We start from the raw sequence: 25726 nt of genomic DNA, 5'->3' as shown, positions 1-25726 counted from the left end.
AAAACACATTTTTGGATTTTTGTAAAAATGATTTTTGAAAAACGTGGGTATAGTTTCTAAAAAATCACCCTTTTAGATTCATTTGAACTTGTATAAAATTAAAACTATTTGTGGCATTGAGCTCAAATTTGGAGGACTTATTTTTCACAATATGACCTATCGATTGACACCAAATTATGTCCTTTTACAAAAAAAAAAAGCAGACATTTCCAAATCCATCACTTTTTAGTAAATTCTACATGAACAAAAGCACCTTAATTATAAGGAAAATGTAAAATATCAATGCCCATTATATTTAAAAAGTCAAATATGTAAAGAAAATCATAATAAAACATATTAAACAAAATTTTTACGTGTTTTGTAATTTTATACCTATACAATTTTTCTATTTAGAAATATCTTATTTGTAATAAACCATTCGATAAACTGCCTTATAGGGCTTCAGATTTATTTTTCCTAGAAACAAAAGTATATTTTTTTTATAGTTTTTGATGTGCTGAGTTAGAATCCGAAGTCAAAAAGATTCTATCACCTCAGAATCTTAAGATATTCGCATTATCACAAAATCAAGTTTTATTTTTTTATAAAATCTCAAAAAAACTACTATATCTCAAAAACCAGAGCTGACCGAAATTGTTTTAGTTCGGATTCAAAATCAGCACACTAAAGTCAATTAGAAAAGTATACTTTTGTTCTAGGGAAAAAGATATATTAATTTTTAGAGATCAGTTTCTATATGGTAAGATATGCCAAACCTACTAAACTTACTTAAATTAAGATATCTCGGAGAAGAAAAGAGATATTGAGAAGATTGAAACTGAATTTGAAAGAAAAAAAATAAGTTCTTTCATAAACCGTTATTTTAATTGAAAAAAGATTACATTATGCCAAAATATTTCTTCGAAAACAGCAAAAAAATGGGGTTTTGAGATTTTCTAACAGGAATATCTAAAAAACGTGAAGTGCTGGGTCAATTCTGACTTCGGATTCAGAATCAGCATACAAAAATCCTTTAGAAAAGTATAGTTTTAGATAAAGGAGAATTTCCTTGCAGACCAGTGTTATCAAGGAATTAAATACACTATTAACCCTCTACCGCATACTAACCCATATATGGATTATCGATTTAATATCGATTTATTTCCGTTATATTGCACCAAATGTCAAAAAGAAAAAAACTATAGTAAAACTATGTCTATTTTTTTATAATAAACCGGTTTTTATTATCAGTAAGAGAATCCTTTTTTTAATAAAGAAGTTAGTTGCATCCAATTAAAAATATGTTTCGTATGTATTTATTATACTTTTATATGTTTACGAAGTTCGTTTTTTGTTTTTATAATAATTTTTGTCTTTTTTTGACGTTTCTTCCAAAACACCATATATGGGTTATCATGCGTTGGTGACTTACATTACTGATTTTTGTGGGGTTTTTATTTTTTTTTTTGTAAAATGAATTCGAAGACTTTCTATAGAAAAAATAAGTGTGTAAATGCTATAACTGGTGATGGCTTTCGAAGTGATGACGATCTAGATTCAGATTTTGGCTCTTCAAACAAACAAGCCATATCTGAGCACTTATGCAAATCTGTAAAACCTACAATGTCACGAAAAAGAGGACGACCTTCAACTTTGGCAGGTGATCAAAGAAGAGATGGAACAAAACAAAGGTGAGGGAGTTATACAAATCACGGAAGTCCATCCCCGTGAGTATTAAGTATGTCAGACCCCCCAAAATACGAAAACTGAAAGAAAAGGGTTCAAAATATATGGAAAATTTTCACCCGGTGACAACATTTTTGACTGTTAAATACATGACTTTTTACCAGTTTTAAATTATTTTGGCAGCAATCTTGACACGCACCCCCTTTTGTTATATATCTATAAAAAGGTAAAGAATTACTCTATCTATATCTATTAAATTCATTAAAATTGTACTCAGGATTCAAAAGTTATAGCCAGATTTCTGGTGGTGGCAGCATTTTTAACTCTTGAATAATATGACATTTTATCAGTTTTAATTTTTTTTTGGCAAACATCATGACACGCAAGCCTTTAAGTTATACATCTATAAAAAGGTAAAGATTTACTCTATCTACTGCTATTTAATTTATTAAAATCGAAAGTAGGGTTCAAAAACTATAGCTTAATAAAAACAAAAGTTTTACCACAAAAATTTCGTTTATTTCAGAAACGACATAAGTCCACCGACTTTAAAGGCTTAAAAAACACGCAAAGACCTAAAAAACAGTTTATATTTTAAAGGTTTCTAAATGCATCTTAGGCTAGATTATACCTCGGCATACTCTAAATTTGAAGTGTTTTGGAATTTTAAGTAAAAAACAGTTTTTTGTTGCTCCTGAAAAGTTTATGCTCATGGACTTATGTCGTTTCTGAAATAAACGATTCATTTTTACTTGCCATAAAAACTGGTTCAAACTTATCACTTCACATACCTGAAAGTTCCAGCAGAGTATTTTACTTCGCATCAATATTCGCTTGCATATAGAGTTTTGTATTCGAAAAAGTCACTCCCTTCATCCATAAATCCGATTTTATCCTTACAAAAGCATTTTTAATCAATTTTTCCTACTTCCATCTGCTATTTAAAATTTAATAAAAACAACCACCATGCTTTGAAATCAATATTATTTATCAATATCTCTCTGAGGCTTCTTAAAACTTTGGCATTGTATATTTACATCAAACCTATTAATACGAGTACATAATTTCCTATTTTTTTGGTATCGTTTACACATTTTGTATATAAAAAACTAATCATAAAATAAATATTAATTTAACTTTTAGAAACTATTTTTTTTTTTTAATCAAATCTGCTTCTTCGATGACTTCGGATCATAAGCATTATAAGCCAAATCAATATCCCGACCCCATCCAGAGCTATGACCACCCGACGATACAACAACTTCATGTTGTGACTCCTTTGAGCCACCACTATTCAAAAGTTTCTTAATACCAATTATTGACGCCAGAACTAGAGCCAATTTCGAAACAATCAAGGCCTTGCCGGCCAACATGGCTAAAGCACCATAAGCAATTGGCACAAATGTACCACCCAGCAAAAGTGGTATCATGATGTAGGCTCCACTACCTTTTTTGTCTTTCTTCTTCCGGCTCTCGTCGAAGGACCTTTCAGCATTTTGTACATCGGGAAATTTTACCTAAAAATAAACTGAGTTTCAAGCAAGGAATAGGTTGGAATAGTGGATAACATCTCTCTCATACCTGAAGTGTGTATTCCTGAAGGAAGTTACCAAGTTTATTAAAAATCATCTCATTCAACGTCTCCTCCTTGCCATCCAGACCACGGGGTAAATTTGCTTCGATAAGCTTTTCGTTAAGAGCTTCCGTTGGCACCAATTTCGGCCTTTGTTCGCCATCACCAATGTTATTAACAAACTTGATTCCATCAATAATTTTGAGCTCTTTCGAATTTCTAAAAGCCTTTTCAAGGCCCATTAGTAATTTAATTTTTAAGCACACTGAAAGGTTTTCACTGGCACATTGTCGATATATCCGATACATCATGGAAACGTCACTCCAAACCGACGGACTCTCATTATTAGGTGTTGATTCTGCACTGTCTGTCGCTTTTGGCGTTGTATTCAAATTTTGTTGCGGCGAATTGGTAGCACTACGAGCGTAGACCAAACAACTTGTATCCAGGAGACAGGATACAACAAAAACTAACGAAAGGCTCCTAATCATATTTCCGAAAGCGTTTCCCTCGAGAGTTACTGAAAAATCTATATTTCTGGATTCCAAAACGACCGACAAAAGGCAACCAACTGATGCACTTAAATGGCATACAAACCGTTTTATACTGCTAACGGCTTTTGCTTAATTACTCCAAAAGATGTGTATGGTTCTGGTGCATGGTAAGTTACCATTCCTGTGCATCTCTCCCAGGTGATGGTTACTGCTGGGTGAAAATCATGTTTGATTATTTTTTTTTAAAGAAAGAGATGGGAGCTGAATGAATGGGATTGGAACTACTGATGCGAAGTAAACACGCCAAAAATAAGTCCACTGCGAAGTTGCAATTAGAGAAAATGCAGTCAATATTATCTCTATTGGTACAGGCAAATACTTCGTGGTAAACATGAAGAGTCAGCTGAAGGTGCACTTACTGAGAGTAAAGCGTTCTAAGTCGATGCATTTTGGTGTTCCCGCTGCTGATGGTTGTATGCACTTTTCACTTGCGTGAGGGAATTGTCTTAAGGTTTTTTTTTTTTTGTTGATGGAAACAAAAGTGGAATTATACCAATGAAAAAGGGGTTTTTAAAGAAATTAAAGGAACTAGAGCGAATCAAAAAAACGTATTTTGTGCTAGATGGTTAGATGGTAGAAATATAATGCTAAAGAAAGAGCTATAAATTTAGAAAAAAATCAAAGTGGGGGAATCAAAAACAAAATCAAAAGTTCTACTTTTGTTTTTTAAACTATTTCTAGTTTACCTATTTGGTGAATTCATTAAGAAATTGGTGGTAGAAGTTAATGAGGCAAATCTATAATGTTAAAGGGTTCTCAAAATATAATAGATAGGTATGGTTGGATTTTGTAAGACTTTTTTTTGAAAAATAAGCTTAGGTATACCTTTCTTTCCTTGAAAAATTTTCTTTCCTCTTACTTTCTTCTAAATCACTTTTTTTTTCTTTGTTAGCTTTTATTAATTTCAATATCCCATAAGGATCGGAACGGAAGAGTTTTGTTTTTTTTTTCGTGATCTTAATAGGTGAAAAATCCGCGGGGCACGATTTTAAGGAACTAATAAAATTTAGGTAGTGATAAAATTTATGTTTTAGCGTATCTTGATAATTTGAAAAATTACAGGAAATTTTTAAAAGTTTTTTCTTACTCCTTACTACTTTAAACCTACCTTAAAAGATGCCAAAATTTTTTTGAAAAATCGTCCTGAACATGTTTTGACTTTTCTAAGGTCGACCTTTTTAAGAAGTTTACTTTATGAAGCTTAATCCAAAACCATACATTTTTTCTCTGACCAACAGTTACAAAAAGTTCAAAGGGCATTTATGTCAGTTTACTTGCAGGTTTTACGAGCTGAATCTATATAAATTTTAAAGAAATTTTTTTGAGGTTGGTAAACAACCGACATTTAGGGCAAATTTTTTATATGAAAATTTTTTTTTTATTTGACCTTTTTTGGAAAAAATAAAAATTCAGTTTTGAATATTACGTCTGCAAAGTTTAATCAAAATCGTTAGAGCCGTTTTCGAGTTATTTTGTATAAATTGAAAAATTTTTATGGGAGGTACACTTTCTAAGCGAGATATAAAAAAAAAAAACAAAAAAAAAAAAACTTTCAGAATTCTATAAAAATCATCTGTACCAAATTTAAAGAAAATCCATCCACGCGTTTTGGCTGTGGAAATGTGTACATAGTGACCGTACAGACGCACGGAATTGCGAAACCCACTTTTTTGGAATTCTCCATCATCGTAATCATCGCACAGAGGAGTATTCGACCTCAAAATCCGGTCAAAATTATTTTTAATGTTTTTCTTATTGGAATTGGCCTAAAGTATTGTTTTATAACTTACAATGTATTAAAAAGTCACACTGAAAAAAATTTTCGGGATTGTTAAAAAAAAAAAAATTACTTAAGTATTTTTTTTTTTCAATTTTATTTAATTCATATTATTAATTTTTACATGAAATTTTTAAATATTGTTAATATTTCAGGTTAAAGAAAACAAAAATTTGAAAATAAATAGTTTTTTAAGCAACAAAAGCCAATTTTACTAAAAATACCTCGAGACTAAAAAACGCCATTAAAAAAAAAGGTGGAAATATGTGGAAATTTTTTTTATGTGCATGAGATAACAAAGATGTACAGTTAATTATATAAGACAAATTTTTGCTCGATCGTACCCGAGACTACAACAAAAACACTTTTTTTTCTACCGAAAATTTCATTAATTTTCACGTTTTTCTATGCACTCTTGTCATCTCGATTTTTAATATATTTTCAATGAAATATATGGAAATTTCTGTATTAACATAAAGTATATACCTTGACCTTGGACATACATAACAAAATTTTCACAATTATCACAAATCACAATAAAAAAATCAGACTGAAGCGTTAATGATTAGAAAATAAAATAAGCTTTTGTGACGTGAGCTTATAAAATCGACTAGATTTAGACTAAGATCTTGGGAAATAGGGGGTCAACAGTTATTATTTGAAACCGGTTTTAGTTAGCATGGGTATTGAGGAATGCGAAAAGCAAAAAATAACGGGTCGAATGCGATTTTTATTTTTTTCACTTATGACCGGATTTCGGGGTCGAATACTCCTCTGTGCATCGTTTTGATTAAAACCTCACTTTTTTTTTCCACACGGAACCAATACTTGCCCTATAGAGCAAGTTAAAAAAAAAATTCATGGTTGTGTGCCACTTTAGATTCCAGGTTTCTATATCCGAATATAAAATTGTTACCAGATTCTAAAAAAAAAAAAACAAAACCGATTTCCATTTGAATCGTTTATTTCAGAAACAGCATAAGTCCAATTTTCCCAAAAATTTTGTTTTTGGAAATTTCTCATTTATGTATAGTTATTCATCTTCTGGAAAAAAATTAAGTAGGTATGTCAGACCCTCCAAAATATGAAAACTGAAAGGAAAGGGTTCAAAATATATGGAAAAATTTCACCCGGTGACAACATTTTTGACTGTTAAATACATGACTTTTTACTAGTTTTAAATTATTTTGGCAGCAATCTTGACACGCACGCCCTTTTGTTATACATCTATAGAAAGGTGAGGAATTACTCTATCTACCTATATCTATTAAATTCATTAAAATTGAACTCAGGGTTCAAAAGTTATAGCCAGATTTCCTCGCGGTGGCAGCGGGTTTTACTCTTGAATATATGACATTTTACCAGTTTTTAATTATTTTGGTAGCCATCATGACACGCAAACTTTAAAATTATACATCAATGAAGAGGTAAAGATTTAATCTATCTACTGCTATTTTATTCATTAAAATCAGAAGCAGGGTTCAAAAGATATGTCTAGATGAAAACAAAAGGTTTACCAACAAAAATTCGTTTATTTCAGAAACGACATAAGTCCAGCGACTTTAAGGGCTTAAAAACCCATTAAGGCCCAATTTATTCACACTCCATTAAATTTAAAGCCTCCATTAAAAACGGGAAATTTTAAATTTTGTATGTGATTTGACAGATTTTTTATTTTTAAAGGGGACTTTAAATATAATGGAGAGTGAATAAATTGGACCTAAGACTTGAAAAAAAAGTTTAAATTTTTAAGGTTTTTAAATGCGTCTTCAGCTAGATTATAAATCGGCATACTCTTAATTTGAAGTGTTGTGGAGTTTTAACATAAAAAACAGTTTTTTGTTGCTCCTGAAAAGTTAGTGCTCATGGACTTATGCTGTTTCTGAAATAAACGATTCATTTATCAAAACTGGGTTTTATGGTTTTTCTCATAGTTTCTATAGCCACAAGTGAACGAAATTGAAATGGAACCACACTGCAGGCACAGGCACCAGCTTTCCAATAAAAAGAATTACCTTAAAAAAAAAAATACAGACGAATTGAATACCTCCTCCTTTTTGGAAGTCGGTAAAAAAATACCATTGGCTTTTTACTACTTACAGAATTAGTTTGTGGTAGTAGACAGTTTTGGATGATTTACGGTACCTGTCATATACCTAATGAAAATAGAAAAATTACTTTTTTTTCGAAAACGGCTCTAACTATTTCAATTAAAATTTTTGTGTGTAGTATTATTCTTAAAAGACAACCTTTAAAATAAAAGAAAATAAAATAAAATAAAATTTTTTTGTAGGTACTGTTTTTAATGGTACTAGTCATAGAAAGGCTTTTTTGATTAATGGATTACTCTCAAATGACATAGCCGATTTCAACCAAAATTTGTATAAAGAAACGTTAAAATTATAGTTTCATACTAGTTTTACAAAATTTTTCAAAAAATACATTTTTGGTATTTTAAAAAATATTTAATTTTTTTTTTTTTTTTTATTGAAAAATCAATTTTTTGAAAACGGGTTGTAAATTTATAGTCCGGTCAAATGAGACTAAAATAAGATGGTGAGGTTACATTAATTCCCATCAAGCTGAAAATCGGTAAGATTGTTAGAAACATCATCATAAGTTAAATCTAAAAAGTCCTCATCGATCCGAGACCTGGAAAAAATTTTAATTAGGGTCAAAGGTCACAAAAAATAGTTTTTCACGATTTTCAGCTAAACGGTTAGTCTTATCGTAAAATATTCGCTTTTTTCGTTCAGTGTATTTTAAATTTTATCATTTTATGTTTTCGTTCACTACAACCATGAATGAATGAATTTTATTCATTTTTTTTTTTTATAATTTTCTACAATAAATGGATGAGTACATAAACACTTTAAAAATTTCATAGCTATTGGACATTTTCCTTTAAAAAAATTTACGAACTGGTTGCGATAGAACTTTTTTCTATCTGTTCTTAGAACAGTCATAAGTGTAGCTATCAGACGTTTTAGGGTTGCCCATTTTCTATCGGACACCCTGTATTATATTCGGACCTATTCTAAACAAAAATTACCAGGCAAATGGTTTCGGGAGAACGGCCCCAATCGGAAAAATGGTGAAATATTCCATTTTTTTTTTGCTTTCCAGATATTCTTTACCATTGAAGAACAAAATTCAAGCTAAAAAAATAATGAAATTTCAAGAGATTTTCAGTTGGGAGTTTTATTTCAGAATAGGCCTGATTATGACGATTACAACTCAACTTCAACTTTTTGAATCGTTATATCTAAGAAACGGTGAGTCTTAGGAAAAAAAGTGTCATGACACTTTTTATATATAATAACCTGGTCTACAATTCTTAAAATTTTTTTAAAAGACTAACCGTTTAGCTGAAAATCGTGAAAAACCATTTTTTGTGACCTTTGACCCTAAGTAAAATTTTTTCCAGGTCTCGGATCGATGAGGACTTTTTAGATTTAACTTATGATAGTGTTTCTAACAATCCTACCGATTTTCAACATGCTGGGAATTAATGTAAACTCGGATGTCTAAATTGACCGGACTATTAATCGAAATATCGTTTTTGTGTGTGGAATAATATTTTCTTGGAAATTTTTTACATACATATCTCATGAAATTCCTTCAATAAAACGCTTTACCATAAGAGTAAGTACGTTCGAGCCAGTCGTGCAAGATGCAGCTTACCTACTTCAACCAAGAGTCGGTCCGTATAAAATTTTGAAAAATATTTATAAAAGCATTATACCTATTTATTGAAACATAAAACTAAAGCTTTAGTAAAATTCACTGGTTCGTTTTCAAAAAATTGATAAAAATTTTTTTTTAACTTTTTTGTCTAAAATCGAAAAATTATTTTTTTTTGAAAATTTTCTTAATCTTATATATAAAAATGAGTTCGTTTAGTGTGTGTGGCCGATAAACTCGCGTTTGGCTGGTCCGATTTTGGTAATTTTTTTTTTGTTTGAAAGGTATTAATATGTAGATGGTTTGTGTCAAAAAAAAATAATACCTTTTCTCGCATACATAGCATAGCTGTCAATATGTACGAGTAAAAAACCACTCTCGCTTTTTAAAAATTTTAGCTTAGCTTGATTTGTAAACAAATTTATTAAGACAGACTTTCAAAATAATTTTTAATTATTATCGTTTAAAGCCTGACTTTGGCATTATTATTAAGAAAACATTACTCAGGATAGCAAATCGCAAGCGTCGTGTGACATTTAAACCACATGTGTAAGCTGATAATGGAACTAGCCTAATCAGGAAAATTCTTTACTATATTTAAGTGTTTTTGTTTGGTCAGCAAAACAAACTTTAAGTTAAAAAGTGTGACCATTTCTACATACATATTTCCATATTCAATTCTTAATTTTTTGTGATTTTTAACGTAAAATGGGAAACTTTAAACGGTAAACTATAAAATTTGTATGCGATTTGACAGATTTTTAATTTTTAATGGTGATTTTAAATATGATGGAGAGGAAATAAACTGAGGCTTAAATGTTTTAGAGATCTTAAAGTTGTTAAATAAAATAATAAAAGTTGATGAATTTCTGATCAGGTTGATGAATTTCTGATCAGCAAAGGAAAATTTCGCCAGGAAGAGAAACAGACGGGGGGCTTAACCAGGAGAACTTTTTTTACATGTTGTTGCAGCTTGAAAATCTTAAGATCAGACTACAATGCCTAAATTTAAAACCGATAGTTTGTCCTTCAGTCGGCACATGGGTGCGAATTTGGCTGCACGCACACACATGAAATGTTTAATCAAATTCTAATCTTCGGTCTTATTTTTACGAATAAAACACGGGAACAACTTGGAATGTTTGCTCCAAATCGTGCAGAGCAAGATTTTCTTGATCAAGTGAAAGGACGATTGAATTAAAAATGTTTGCGTAAACTAATGTGCCGAAGTTCAAGATCAACAAAAGTATGTGTACGAAACAATTAAACAAGGTGTGATCATTCAGAGTTTGGGTTTGTGTTTTTCATATGCACCTGGTTCCTGATGGTACGGGGAAAGCATTCATTGCAACATCTAAAAAATAAAAAAGCACTGGCTCTGGCTTCTTCTGGAATTAATGCTACGTTATTAAATGGTAACAATACAGCTCACTCTGTTCTTAAGTTGCCTTTAAAACACCTATATGTTATAAATATTTAAAAAAATTGGCAATAACGAAAGTTTTGCAACAGTGTCAGGTTATTGTGTTGATGAGACCACAATGGCGCACTTAAAATCAGTTGAAGCTTTAGATTTTACCTTGATGGATTTGCGATAAAGTCAAAAAATATTGGAACAATGTTCGTGTATAAATAAAAAACTATAGGGGAAGTGGGGGAAGAGCGCCTATGGCGGCAAGACCGTTTTTGTACTACGTTGTATGAAAAAAAGTAAAATTGGCAACACTTGCAATATTAAATACGTGTCTTTTAGTATGATCGATCACGTCTGTAAATTAAGCAAGTTCAGTTGAGGCGGCGAAAAATTACTGTAATATTTGTGATTTTTTATCAATTCGTTATCGTTCAGTGAAAAGTCAGTTGTATTTTTAAATAAAAATTTTTAGCCTACACAAATCAGTTGACACAATTACAAGTGAAAACTATGTAGTTAATTACCCGACGGAGTTATTGAATTCTTTCGATTAACCAGGAACTCCGCAATAGGAGCGCCAATTATATTATCATGATATAATATCAATCAACCTAAACTTTGTAATGGTACCAGACTTCCCGTAAAGAATTGAATGGCAACTCTGATTGCAGCTACCATTTTGTGTGGGAAAATTCAAAGAAAAAGATGTTTTGATTCTTCGAATTTAAATGATTCCGTCGGACTTGCTTTATGATTTCAAACATTCGTTTTAAACATAAATAAAGCGCAAAGTCCATTGTTGAAAATATGAGGTATTGATCTAACCAAAAAACATTAGAATAAATTGAGAAATGTTCACTGCAAAAATATAAATTCACTTTTTCGGTTTTAAATTATTTTCACACAGGTTCAATTTTTTTCATAAATTCACTCAGCGAAGCGGGTGGGGTTAGCTAGTGTAATTATAAAAATTAATAAAACGTTTTTGTAAAAAAATTTCATTGAAATCGGATGTATCTGTTGTTTGTGAGAAAATCAGTAATCAAGAAATCGGTTCTATGGCAAGTTACGTTGATAACGTATTTCAAATGTTTGAACTTATTTGAAAAATTACATTTTTTTTTCAATCAATTCCTATCACTTGAGCATTTTTTTTTTTTTTATTTTTCTTATTTAATGCATACATTTTACATATATTTTTTACTAGCAATAACATTATTTTTATGTAGAAAATGTTCCATTTGCATTGATATTTTAATACACTTTTTTACAACATTTTTTTTTTTACTTTATCAATACTCATCAATTCTTATGTGTAATGATTCCAAAATACATAGGTACATAAAGTTGAAGCGAGTGTGTTATTTTTTTTTGTTTGTTTTTTTTATTGTTTCTTTTGTCAATTTCCAATCGAAATTAGTCATCTGGTTCTTGTACCGGATGCTTCAATCGTGTTATTTTGTGTACATTAAAAACACGCGCTTGCCTCACAGTTGTCCTTTTTAATATAATATGTGTCATAATGAAAGCCTACGACGAGTTTAATTAATATTCCAACTGTTATTTTTTTGTGGGTTCATGAACGATAGACAAACATCATTAATTGCGTTCGTCTCATCATTATAACTTTTATGTAAGTTTATAACATCCCGAAAGTTTTTGAACATGATGTAGCAAAATAAAAAAAAAGAAGTAGGTATCTATAAAAAAGTTCCAACATTCCATCCAATTAAGAATTACAGGAGATAAAATAAAGCTACAAAATAAAACTACATAATCAAATGCTTCCTTGTGGCTGCAGATGAACCTTCCTTAAATCGGCTCTAGGAGTTTCTGTATGCGAACAATTTCATTTTTCTGGGTTTTTACTCCTGAACTTTTACTATTTAAGTAGAAGGGGTTAAGTAATTAGATGTACAAATAGTATGCTCTTATTGTAAAACTTTACTCTATCTTTGGATGCAAACTTTTACAGTGTATACGTCAATCCAATTCAAAAGACACATCGAGAAAATTGACGTTAAGGGAACACCCTGTTAGTATCAACAAACAGTGCTGACACACTAACCTTCATTTCGAGTGCCAAAGAAAAGAGAAGAAAATTTAAGCTAGCCACTCAACTCAAGTGCCCATAATAATCAGTCTACGCTTAAAAACAACAAAAAATACTACTTAAAAAGTACTCACTATGCGTACCAGCCAACTAACAGAGATACCTACTTTATGTGTCCAGACTCTAGAACGAACAGCCAAAGTATGTTGCGTCCGTAAATATTTTCGGGTCGCATCAGTGCACATACTTTCATGCCCGTCCCATGTGGTTGTGTTGTGAATTGTGGTGCAGCTCTCACAAAAATACCAAATAAACTTTGAGATTTATAATCTTCTTCGCCAAACAACAAGCCGGCCAGCAGCAACCGCCTACCCGCAGAAGTCAGAATTACCATACTTCTCTAATCGACTTAACAACATACTCATCTGGTATTCCCTTGACGAATTGCGTTTGCGATTGTTACTCGCCAACAGACGAGTACGAGTACAAGATAATGTTGCTATGATATTCTGTACCTGTGCTGTCATTGTCATTTGACTCATGAGAAAGAAAGTAAAATGGTTTTAGAGACAACGGATGTTGTTGTTGTTGTTACCTCGAATGGCACGGCAAAATAATGAAAATGAAAAGTGAACTTCTTGTGCCTGACTTGACCACATTGGTAGGTTTGAGTGGTAGAAGTGGGTTTACGCATGACTTCAAAAGGTGAGGGTTTTTAATCAATCTCCAGCCACTTTCCCTTTAAAACAGAATTTGCCGTTGAATCACTTTTATTTGTAAAAACAGAAACAAGCTTTTGTAAATTGCATTGCAATTTACAATTTACAATTTACAATTTACAATTTACAATTTACAATTTACAATTTACAATTTACAATTTACAATTTACAATTTACAATTTACAATTTACAATTTACAATTTACAATTTACAATTTACAATTTACAATTTACAATTTACAATTTACAATTTACAATTTACAATTTACAATTTACAATTTACAATTTACAATTTACAATTTACAATTTACAATTTACAATTTACAATTTACAATTTACAATTTACAATTTACAATTTACAATTTACAATTTACAATTTACAATTTACAATTTACAATTTACAATTTACAATTTACAATTTACAATTTACAATTTACAATTTACAATTTACAATTTACAATTTACAATTTACAATTTACAGTTTACAATTTACAATTTACAATTTACAATTTACAATTTACAATTTACAATTTACAATTTACAATTTACAATTTAACATTATAATATTTCATTTATCACTTATCATTCAAACTTATGTATCCTTATGTATTTGCCACTTTAAATTCCTCTCGTAGGGAACCAACCAAAAGAAAACCTAACTTCTATCAAGTTTATACAAATATGCTTCAGGGTATTTGAAGAAAAACAGTTTAAATAAAATGCATTTTTTGATACGTTTTTAAAATGCACTAAATTTAATTGCACATCTTATCGCCCCACGGCAGATAACTTTAACTTTGTGCTTCAGTGTTCTTCTTGTATCGTCACTTCGTTGGAATTAAAAAGTATTATACTTTTAGGTGTTGCTAAATAATTTTAAAATAACACCAAAATAAGTACTACAAATTTTTGGACCACAGAAAAAGAATCGTTTGTTTAAAATTAATTTGAATTTAAGCAATCTGTTGGTGATACCATGAACAAAAAATTAAACTTACTTTTGCACAAACGGATAATCCTATTTATTCACAACTTTCCGGTGTCTTTCATTTTTAAGGAACCCTAGAGCCGACAAAAAGCTCTGGATATAATGTATGTATGTAAAAGAATGTTTTTAGTTACTGGCTTCAGAGTGCTGTTGGGATTATAAGTAGAGTACCTTTAGTCGACTTCGAATTAAATAATTATTGTAACAATACTAAAGCCCACTTTATTTTACATACAATTTTTTTAAATTAAAGATGCGTATTATAAATATATAATTTAGGATACTTATGAGACGTAGAATTTTAAAACGTCTATCAGCCTTCTGGCATTTGCTATTCTAGTACATTTCTTTTATATTAAAGTTAAAACAAATCATTTTAGTTTTCAAATTAGAAACTATGGTTCGCCACAGAGCCATAATGTGACCACTGAAGTATTTTTTAGGCTGAGATGTAAGCAATTGATAATAACGACAATAACATAAAACAATAATATGAGTCACGACACAACGCGACACAACGCGACACAACGCGACACAACGCGACACAACGCGACACAACGCGACACAACGCGACACGATGCGACACAACGCGACACGATGCGACACAACGCGACACAACGCGACACGATGCGACACAACGCGACACAACGCGACACAACGCGACACGATGCGACACATAGCGACACAACGCGACACAACGCGACACAACGCGACACGATGCGACACAACGCGACACGATGCGACACAACGCGACACGATGCGACACAACGCGACACAAGGCGACACGATGCGACACAACGTGACACGATGCGACACAACGCGACACAACGCGACACAATGCGACACAACGCGACACGATGCGACACAACGCGACACAACGCGACACGATGCGACACAACGCAACACGATGCGACACAACGCGACACGATGCGACACAACGCGACACAACGCGACACAACGCGACACGATGCGACACATAGCGACACAACGCGACACAACGCGACACAACGTGACACGATGCGACACAACGCGACACAACGCGACACGACAAGACACAACGCGACACAACGCGACACAACGCGACACGATGCGACACAACAAGACACGATGCGACACAACGCGACACGATGCGACACAACGCGACACAACGCGACACGATGCGACACAACGCGACACGATGCGACACAACGCGACACGATGCGACACAACGCGACACAACGCGACACGATGCGACACAACGCGACATAACGCGACACGATGCGACACAACGCGACACGATGCGACACAACGCGACACGATGCGACACAACGCGACACAACGCGACACGATGCGACACATAGCGACACAACGCGACACAACGCGACACAACGCAACACAACGTGACACGATGCGACACAACGCGACACAACGCGACACGACAAGACACAACGCGACACAAAGCGACACAACGCGACACAACGCGACACAACGCGACACGATGCGACACAACGCGACACGATGCGACACAACGCGACACGATGCGACACAACGCGACACGATGCGACACAACGCGGCACAACGCGACACGATGCGACACAACGCGACACGATGCGACACAACGCGACACAACGCGACACGACGCGACACAACGCGACACAAAGCGACACAACGCGACACAACGCGACACAACGCGACACAACGCGACACAACGCGACACAGCGCAACACAACGCGACACAACGCGACACAACGCGACACAACGCGACACGATGCGACACAGCGCGACAATTGCTTCATGACGCTTAATGGGAACTAGGAAAACATTTCAAATCTTTTTAATAGCGCATAAAGTCCAATAACTTTAATCAAGCAATAAGGCCAAAAGTAAATGTAGCTGCAAGTGCGCTTCCGAGTAGAAGCCTTGCTCACAGTGTCCTCTGATGAACGAATTTAGCTTTGGGCTCGGTGTTGCTGAATGGGAGTCGGAAACAATTATAGCGGGTGTCAGTGTTAAAACATTTTAAGCGAACTTAAGTTTCAAAAAAAGAATGAACTTTGATTTCATGATTTTTAGCTAAGTTGAAATACTTTATCATAATTTTTGTTAAAAACGGATCACGATGAGATTGAAAATATAAAAAGGAGAATGGGCATTTTGGACGTTGAGCGGCCATCAATAAAATTGGTATCAAATGAAAGAATTATAGCCCAGGAAAAACTTTTACTATGGACGTTTCGCTGTATTGCGTTAAGAATGCAAGATAATGCAGTATTAGTATTGTTAATGCATTGTTCAATGTATGAAGGAAAAACTGATTTATATTTTTATATGGAATATAAAATATGATGCTCTGTCATTTTCCCTGAGCATAAAGACATTAATCTTGAAAATCCGACCAATAGAACTCATAATATAACATTTTTAAGACAACCATTTCAGGTTCGAAAGTTTTCAAACAATTCAAAGTAACAAAAAATTGAACAACAAAACTCTAAAAATAGGCTTGAAATTGTTGTTTTAAAATGCTTATAGTTTGGGTTCTAGTGGTTGGATATTCAAGATAAAGGTCTTCAGACTCAGGGAAAGTGACAGAAAATAATATTTTGCACTTAAAATACACAATTGAGTTATACCTAACATTGAGACATATATAAAGTGTTAAGTGCAAAAATGCATTTTATCCGTTATTGAAATACGTCACAGGGATAAAACTTCTGCACAATATATGTAAACCTTAATTACATCAAAAAATAACAAATTCATTCCCGGCCGCGTAACGTCCACGTTTCATACAAACTTGCCCATTCTCCTTTATAGTACCTAAAAAAAAAAATATATATGTCTTGATTCCATATAAAGTAATGATGAGATACAACGAAATAATAATCTCTTTCAACATTCCTTATATTCTTATAAAGTTTCAATCTCTTGAAGCTGTATTTTAATTGTTAAGTTATTTATGTAATTAAATGCCTTATGGAGTAAGTTATATCGTGCAAACAAAGTTGCTTCCTGTTGCATTTATATTTAAAATGTATCCAGGTAGGAGATTCCATATTTACAGAGAAAATTTTTCCGCCAAGCACTTTGCTCCATATAATAAATTATTGAATTTTTAATTTTATTTTAATATTAAAAAAAAAATAATATTTTTTTCAGCACAATGCACATCCTTGCAGATCGATATTTTTTAATTTCATTAATTTTTTCACTGTATTCTTTATAGTCCTGCAAAAGGATCAGAAATAATATGCTGTTTTTTTTAATCAAGCATTTTCACAATTATTTTTATTTTATAAATATTTAACTAAAGCGCTTTACTTAGCAAACGCGTTCGAGCGTATGAATTTAAGTGAATCCTATTTAGTTCAAGTAAATGTTTAATGAGTATTTTCCACCAATAAACACTTTGATTTTCAATCCTTTTATCATGGCTATAAAATCAACATTAAAATCCATTAAAATAAGCAATTACATAAAACTTAAATCTACCACCCAACCATTCCCCTCCTTATCATTGTTATTTTATGAATATTTGATGGCTTATCTTAATAGTGTAGATGAATAATCTAAATTGTTATACATTTTGCGGTTGTTAACCGCAATTAATAACCTTTTTTACCACAACAAAACGAATCAATAAATTTACAACAAAAAATAAAAAAAAAAAATATAACATCAAACTAACCACAAAAATGTAGATATTTTATTGATTCCCATGACAATTGCAAATTAAATAGAAACAAAAAGAAAAAAAAAATAAACGATATAGCTTTTTGATGGGTTTGAAAGTGTACCTTCAGCGAAATCATCACTCTTTTGTTAGCAATTTGTCACTATTTTTTCTAATGTCTTGCTCATGAGCCAATTAAATTAATGGTTTTATTAACTTTTTTGCCCACAACAAGGCACATGCAACTTGCGAGCAACAACGAAACATTAAACAAAGTGATTAACGATCCAAATGTAAGTTTGCGTGTTTTGATGGAATGGTTGGTAAATCATTTAAGTTGGCTTTGGAACAATTTGTTAAGTGGTTTTAACTCCGTTTTTGATAGTGATGATTATTTATATTCTTATCACTTTTTATCTAAAATAGAGTTCTATATAAACGGTTTTGTGAATTTTGCAATTACAATGGCATTTGTTTTGCTTTCTATATCGATTTTGATTGCAATTTGTGTGTCTTGTAAAAAAGGTTGTACTTCTTAAAAAAAATATATATATAATTTAATTGAACCGCTTCGAATAGCTTAAGGCTTTTAATAGAATAAGAGAATTAATTTGATTTAATTTTATCATTCATTTATAAATTAGGGTAAAAGCGGGTGAGATGGCATACCTTTTTTGTTTTTGTCATGTTTTACAAAGTAAACCACATTTCATATTTCTAACAATGCAAAAATGTTCTATATTCAATATCCAACGTATTATTTGGTTTACAGAATTTTATATTTTAAATTTATATTTTAAAATTAATATAGAAAAAAAGTTTGAAAAAAACCATCTCCCCCTATAGGGTTGGTGAGATGGCGCATGAGTTTGTTTAAGGTTTCTATTGCCAAATTCATTGCACAAATGGTTGAACGATGTGAAGGAGTCAAGCACCAATGCATGCCATATAATAGATTGCAACTAGTCGTCTTTTTTATAAAATTTGAGCTTGGCTGAATTACTTAAAAAAAATATTTTGAGGGTGATATGGCACATGCTAACACTATACTCAATTGAAAAATTCTTGTACGGAATGCGCCATTTCACCCGCAAAAAACTGCGCCATCTCACCTTTTTTCGCATAATTCCTATTCGTAAGCACCCATAAAAAGCAGATAGAACTAGAGCTCAGATTTCACGCGCAATCCATAACTTATACTCTCTTGTTTGTATTGGTGTATCAAGGGCATCTAAGATCCCAACGACTCACAAAATATCGGAACAAAAAAAAAGAGCGAAAAAAAAAATTCGAAAAAAAATCATCACATGATTTGCTTTGAAATTTTTTTTATTTTTTGTATCAAAGACAAAGAAACGAATACAGGCTACTTCGATTTAAAATATTTAAAGAAAGCTAAAAATATTTTTCATACATTTTTAGAGCAATAAATGTAAAAGATATTTAAAGTGCGCCATCTCCCCCGCCGCGCCATCTCACCCGCTTTTACCCTAATTAAAAAAAAGTATTAAAAGTGGTTTTTAAAAATTACAAAAATAATTTTTCAAGTGATTTTAACTTCCAAATAAAGTTTGCCTTTTCTTAAAAAAAAAACAATATTTCTGGTACATACATAAAAATACAAAAAAAACAGTACCTAAACAAAAAAACATTTGGTTAATTACGTTTTCGGAACTAATTTTTTTTTTTCAATTCACATAGAACAAAGTTTCAAGAAAATTCTTTCAACCATTTTGAAATAAATGATTTTTTTCCAAAATCAAATCAATTTTTTAAAAATCCAAAATTATATTTTTGAAAATTTTTCCTTGTTAAAAAAAAACGATTTCTTAAATTTTTTTGTTGAAATCGATTACGTCGTTTACGAGTTAATCAGAAATAAAAAAAACGGTTCTATTAAAGGTTAATACCGAGGCAAAAATATTTTTGATTTCAAAAGTAGGATATTTTTTGACCGATACATGTATTTTTTTTTCTTATCAAAATTTTAGGAGCTGTTTTTTTTTCATTAATGTACCTAAATTAGGAAGTACCGTTATTTTTTATTATACAAAAATTACAATTGCCCCTCTAGAAAATCACCCAAGACCATAACCTACTTAGTTTAGGTAGTTTTTTTTTTTTTTTTTTTTCTTTAAAGCCATGACATAGAACCGTCTTGCATTAGTTTGTAAATCCAGGCTAAAAGGGTGGATAGATTTGCTTGAAATTTGTTGCAGATGACTTGTGCGTGTATTTTTTTTAAAGCACAATTTTTTCAATACATACAAAACCTATAGCTGAATTCAATCTCCTTGTCAGTGACAGCTAAAGAGAATTTGGAAGACTTCTTTTACTATATGCTACAGCTTTCCTGTTAAAAACAGAAACATAGAAAAAGAACTCTTTCGCGATGCCACTGTCATAGAAGAATAAATTGATGCAGAGTAAACAGTATTAAGATGGATATGAGTAAAATGACTCCTTTCGCACACTAATATGAAGCAAAGATATCAATTGCAATATGTATCAAATATTCATGTACGATAGTTTGTGTAGTTTTTATTTTTAAAGATTGTAAACACAATTTATATTTTGTACAAAGGATTATTTTTCTTGGCATTTGTTAATAAATAATTTTGCAGAATTCAATAAAAACTGCTTCATTTACTATTTAATGAGTCTTAAGGTATTGTTTTCTAACTTAATAGTATATTAGAAAAGTTTTTTTTTTAAAGAAAAAATAAAACCAATCATATAAAAAACTATCTGACCCGGCGGACTTCGTTCCGCATTTTTCTTGTATTTATTTTCAATTTTTGGCTTTGTAATGTGTTAACCTTTTCCAATACAAAAAAATCGGGCCACAACTGGATATATGGAACACAAACATAAAATTGTATAAAGTATTAAAAAAAGCAAACCATTTGTCTGATAGCTATCGCTACTAAAATTTGATAATCCAGTCAAATAAGGGTTTCACCTCAGAATGAATGCTAATAGAATTTTTGTTTGCTCAATACCTTCGTTTTGGCATTCTATAACATACCTCAAAAGTCTAGAAAGTCGCGATTTTCAAGCTAAAATCGCGAAATGGAGATTTTCAAAATTAGAATTTCAAGAATTACATAAGTTCGAGGCATTTTTTAATGCTGATTACAAAATTTTTTTTTTTTTTATTTTTGACATAAGTTATAGAATATCCAAACAAAGATACAAACAAAAAAATTAGCCTATCAGCACTAATTATAAGATTGTACCAGGATGTTTTTTAGTGCATATCCTAAAATTGTCCCTTTTCTCAAAAAATACCAATTTTTCATAGGTATGAATGTTTTTTTCATTGTATTGTTTTGATTCTTAATAATAATGAATATGAAAACCTTCATGAAAAATTTTGTCCCTCTACCATAACTTTTAAGGGTTTTTCGGTAGTAAGTTTGCAACTGTTATAATAATATGGGTTGACAATTAAAAAACAGGTACCTATAACTTTTTTTAGAGACGCCAGATTGTCTTGATCTTGTCTAGATTTTTTGGCATCAGCATTAAAAAATACCTCGAAGTATTGTATCATATGTGAATATAATACCATTGTCTTTTATTGCTTATTTTGAAAATCTCCATTTCACGCTTTGACCTTGAAAATCGCGACTTGCGGACATGGGATTTTTCTATACTTTTGAGGTATGTTATATAATGCCAAACCGAAGGTATTGAACAAAAAAAAATTTCTATTAGCATTCATTCCGAGGTTTACTCCTTTTTTTCACCTTATTTGACTATGTATCATGATATTTTTTGGCTATTTAAGAAATTCAAAAAGTAGCAATCTTTTTTTGTAAATTGTAAAGAAACCGACTTAAAATGAAAAGATTCCGTCTTAATTCTATACATTCGTCTTAATATTAAAATATTTTCTTAAGAAGATTAAATCATTTTAAATTAATGCGGAAATTGTATTAATAAATTGGTAGCTGAAACAACTTAAACAAATTTTAAGTTTCAGTTTATCATACCAATTTTCAACTGTGAGATATAGCTTAGTGGTAAACAATTTTAATTGAGGAAATAACATTTTAAAGAGTTAAATCGTGTTTGTTTTTATTAGCCTTGAATATGAGCTCTTTGAACCCCAAATATTGCATTTGGTCATAACTTGACAGCAGCGCCACGTACCAGGTCCAACAGGGGCGTACACACCATTGGGGCAAGTGGGGTGGTGCCCCGGGGCCCCCAACACGCCAGGGCCCCGTAAGGAGACAATTTAGAGAAGGCAACTGGTTATAAAAGTATCGAAGCAAAAAGATAAGATACTTGACATGAATCACTTCGGACACAAGAGAGACACATTATATTTTTCAGTGAATTGGTAGCCAGTCACATAATATTTCATCTAAAAAAAAAGTATTACCTTAGGGGTCCTTTTTTATTTGTTCTTATTTTCCAAATCAAAGGGGCCCCAAAAATGTAGTCTTGCCCCGGGGCCCCGACAACTCAACGTACGCCCCTCGGTCCAACTATAAAACAAAGCCTGTCTCGAATGAACCTTATCAAACGCAAAAAAATCATAAAAGTCTATACAGCCGTTCGGACTCCAAATATGGAATTTAACTATAACTTGACAACAGCGTCAAGTCTTTCTAAATATAATTTGACATCAGCACCACCTACCGAATACAGTTATAATTTACAAAACATGGATGGAACTTATCACACAAACGAACTTTCACAAAAATCTGTCAAGTCTTTCGGACTCCAAATATGAAATTTGTCTATAACTACTTCGGCAAAAGCGCCACCTACCGGGTCCAATTTATGAAACAAAACATGTTTCGATTAAATTATATCAGACACAAAAAGTTTCACAAAAATCAAAATATGAAATTTTCCTAAAACTTGACAACAGTGCCAACTACTGGGTCCAATCATGAAACAAAACTTGTCTCGAATGAACCTTGTCATAACACAAAATTTCACAAAAATCTGTCCAGTCATTCGACCCCACCTATGGAATTTGCCTATAACTTGAAAACAGCGCCACCTATTGGATCAAATTATAAAACAAAACCTGTAACGGATAGACCTTATCAAATAAACAAAATTTCACAAAAATCTGTTCAGTTATTCGACCCCAAATATGGAATTTGCCTATAACTTGACAGCAGCGTTTCGGATGGACCTTTTCACATATATTTCACACAAAATTTCAGAAAAATCTGTCTAGTCGTTTAGGAGTAGGGTCACAAACAAACGCACAGGAGAAATATTATAATATGTAGATACAAACCATAACTCTGATTGATGTGCCAATGCTTTACTTATTTGTCCTCAATGAAAATCAGAGATATACATTTTATTTGTGCAGTCCATATGTGGATTTAATATCACAAGACGAATAATTATTTGTTTCACTCAAAATCAGACTTTTTTAATTATTTTGAAAGCTTTACAAATTAAGCTTAGTTAAAATTTTTAAAAAGCGAGAGTGGTTTTTTACTCGTACATATTGACAGCTATGTAAAGATGCGAGAAAAGGTATTATTTTTTTTGATAAAAACCATCTACATATTAATACCTTTCAAACAAAAAAAAAATTACCAAAATCGGACCAGCCAAACGCGAGTTTATCGGCCACACACACTAAACGAACTCATTTTTATATATAAGACTAGCTAACCCCCACCCGCTTCGCTGAGTGTACTTTTTAAAAAAATAGAACCTGTTTGAAAATACATTTAAACCGAAAAAAACTGGTTTATTGTAATGAACATTAACCAATTTATTGTAATTTATGCAGTTATTGGACATTGTTGATAGAATAGCGGCACTTGATTCGGAAGGCCGAATTACACTTCAAAACAATTTTTTCAATGTAAATTCAAAAAATGAATTGATTCAAAATGTATTTCCAAGTATAAAGACAAATTACAAAAGTCATACTTGGCTGAGTCAACGTTCAATAGTGGCTGGTACAAATAAAAATTTTTCTGAAATCAATGCAACAATTTTAAACTATATAAATGCACAATGTTTTGCCTACAAATCGGTTGACCTTATCACAAATGAAAGCAATGTATCAAATTACCAAACGGAGTTTTTGAATTCATTGGATATACCAGGACTATAATGTATCAAAAAGCCTTGCCATATTACACTGGTCAACAAGGTTTTTGTTACAGACACCAAGATATACTTTTCTATAGGTTTTTTGGGTGCTGAGCTTGAATCCGAAGTCAGAAAAATTCTACCACATCACGTTTTTGAGATAATCCCGTTAGAAAATCGAAAATGCCGCTTTTTTACCAGTTTTCGAGATTTTTTCTTAGCATTTGGTTATTTGTTTTAAATAAATTTGTAACGGTTTCTAATAGAACTAAATCTTGTCTTTCAAAATCCGTTTGAATCTTTTAAAAATCTCTTATCTTCTTTGAGAAATCTGAAATTGAAATCAACGTGTTTGGTATATCTCATGTTTATTTACTTTTAATTGCGAATCTCGAAAAGTTCTTTGCCAATCGCTTTCAAATTTTGACACAACGTTCCATTTAGAATCTTGCAAGTTTTTAAATTTGCGAAGGTGGTTAATAGCAGTGAAATACATCAAAGCGTGACCGTGTCAGATACTTATACTAAATAATTACTAGTGAGAAAAATATAATTTTTTTCTTGTTAAAAACAAGATAAGAACTTACTGGAATGTAAATGAAACGTTGTGTCAAAATTTGAAAGCGATTGGCAAAGAACATTTTGAGATATACTATTAAAAGCAAATAAATATGAGATATACCAAACACGTTGATTTCAATTTCAGATTTCTCAAAGAAGATAAGAGATTTTTAAAAGATTCAAACGGATTTTGAAAGACAAGATTTAGTTCTATTAGAAACCGTTACAAATTTATTTAAAACAAATAACCAAAAGCTAAGAAAAAATCTCGAAAACTGGTAAAAAAGCGGCATTTTCGATTTTCTAACGGGATTATCTCAAAAACGTGATGTGGTAGAATTTTTTTGACTTCGGATTTGAGCTCAGCACACCAAAATCCTATAGAAAAGTATACCTTGGTTTCTGTAACAAAAAAAAAGTTTAATTTTGTTGACCAGTGTTATTAGGCCCAAGCGACAAAAATACAATTTTTTGGTTCATGCTGCTGAATTTTTAAAGTTTTTGTCGAAATGTCTTTAATTTTTTTTATCCCATTTACCTGCCCTTATCATGTAGATATGGATTGCCTTAAAAAAAGTCAAAGAATTCATACTTTTTGATACAAAATAACGTACATAAGGGATAAGCTCCAAAAGACGTTTCCTATGGTGTATCTAATCCTAATCACGGAAATTATGCTAAAGTTCGAGTGGATTTGGAGGATTAGATGTGATTATATTACTGAGAACAATATGATGTGGCGAAGACAAAACAAATGCGCCAATAAGCGTTGAGTCCCAATGAGTGTCCGCTTCAAGCAAATTCAAACGTTGACAGGCATCACAGACAGACTATAAACAATAATAACACTGGTTAGCAAAATTAAACTTTTTTTTTGTTGCCGAAACAAAAATATACTTTTCTGAAGGTTTTCGGTGTGCTGAATTCGAAGTCAAAAAAAATTAATCAGCTTCCGTTTTTGAAATATTACCGTTAGAAAATACAGCACTTCGGACCTTAT

At 31.7% G+C, this 25726-nt stretch overlaps 1 protein-coding gene across 1 annotated transcript; it reads right to left on the bottom strand.

Annotated features, from left to right (window-relative positions):
- Positions 1–2638: 2638 nt before the first annotated feature.
- Positions 2639–18370, bottom strand: LOC129914949 (uncharacterized; the record flags this gene model as incomplete). The annotated part of the gene is made up of 3 exons (XM_055994400.1): positions 2639–3182; positions 3247–3860; positions 18271–18370. Coding segments are annotated over 3 exons (1068 nt in total), but the record flags the coding sequence as incomplete, so codon positions are not given.
- Between the last annotated feature and the right edge of the window lie 7356 nt (positions 18371–25726).

The sequence above is a fragment of the Episyrphus balteatus genome, chromosome 3 (assembly GCF_945859705.1).
Source record: "Episyrphus balteatus chromosome 3, idEpiBalt1.1, whole genome shotgun sequence".
Classification (NCBI taxonomy): Eukaryota; Metazoa; Arthropoda; class Insecta; order Diptera; family Syrphidae; genus Episyrphus; species Episyrphus balteatus.
This window is presented reverse-complemented; position numbering and strand designations above follow the sequence as displayed.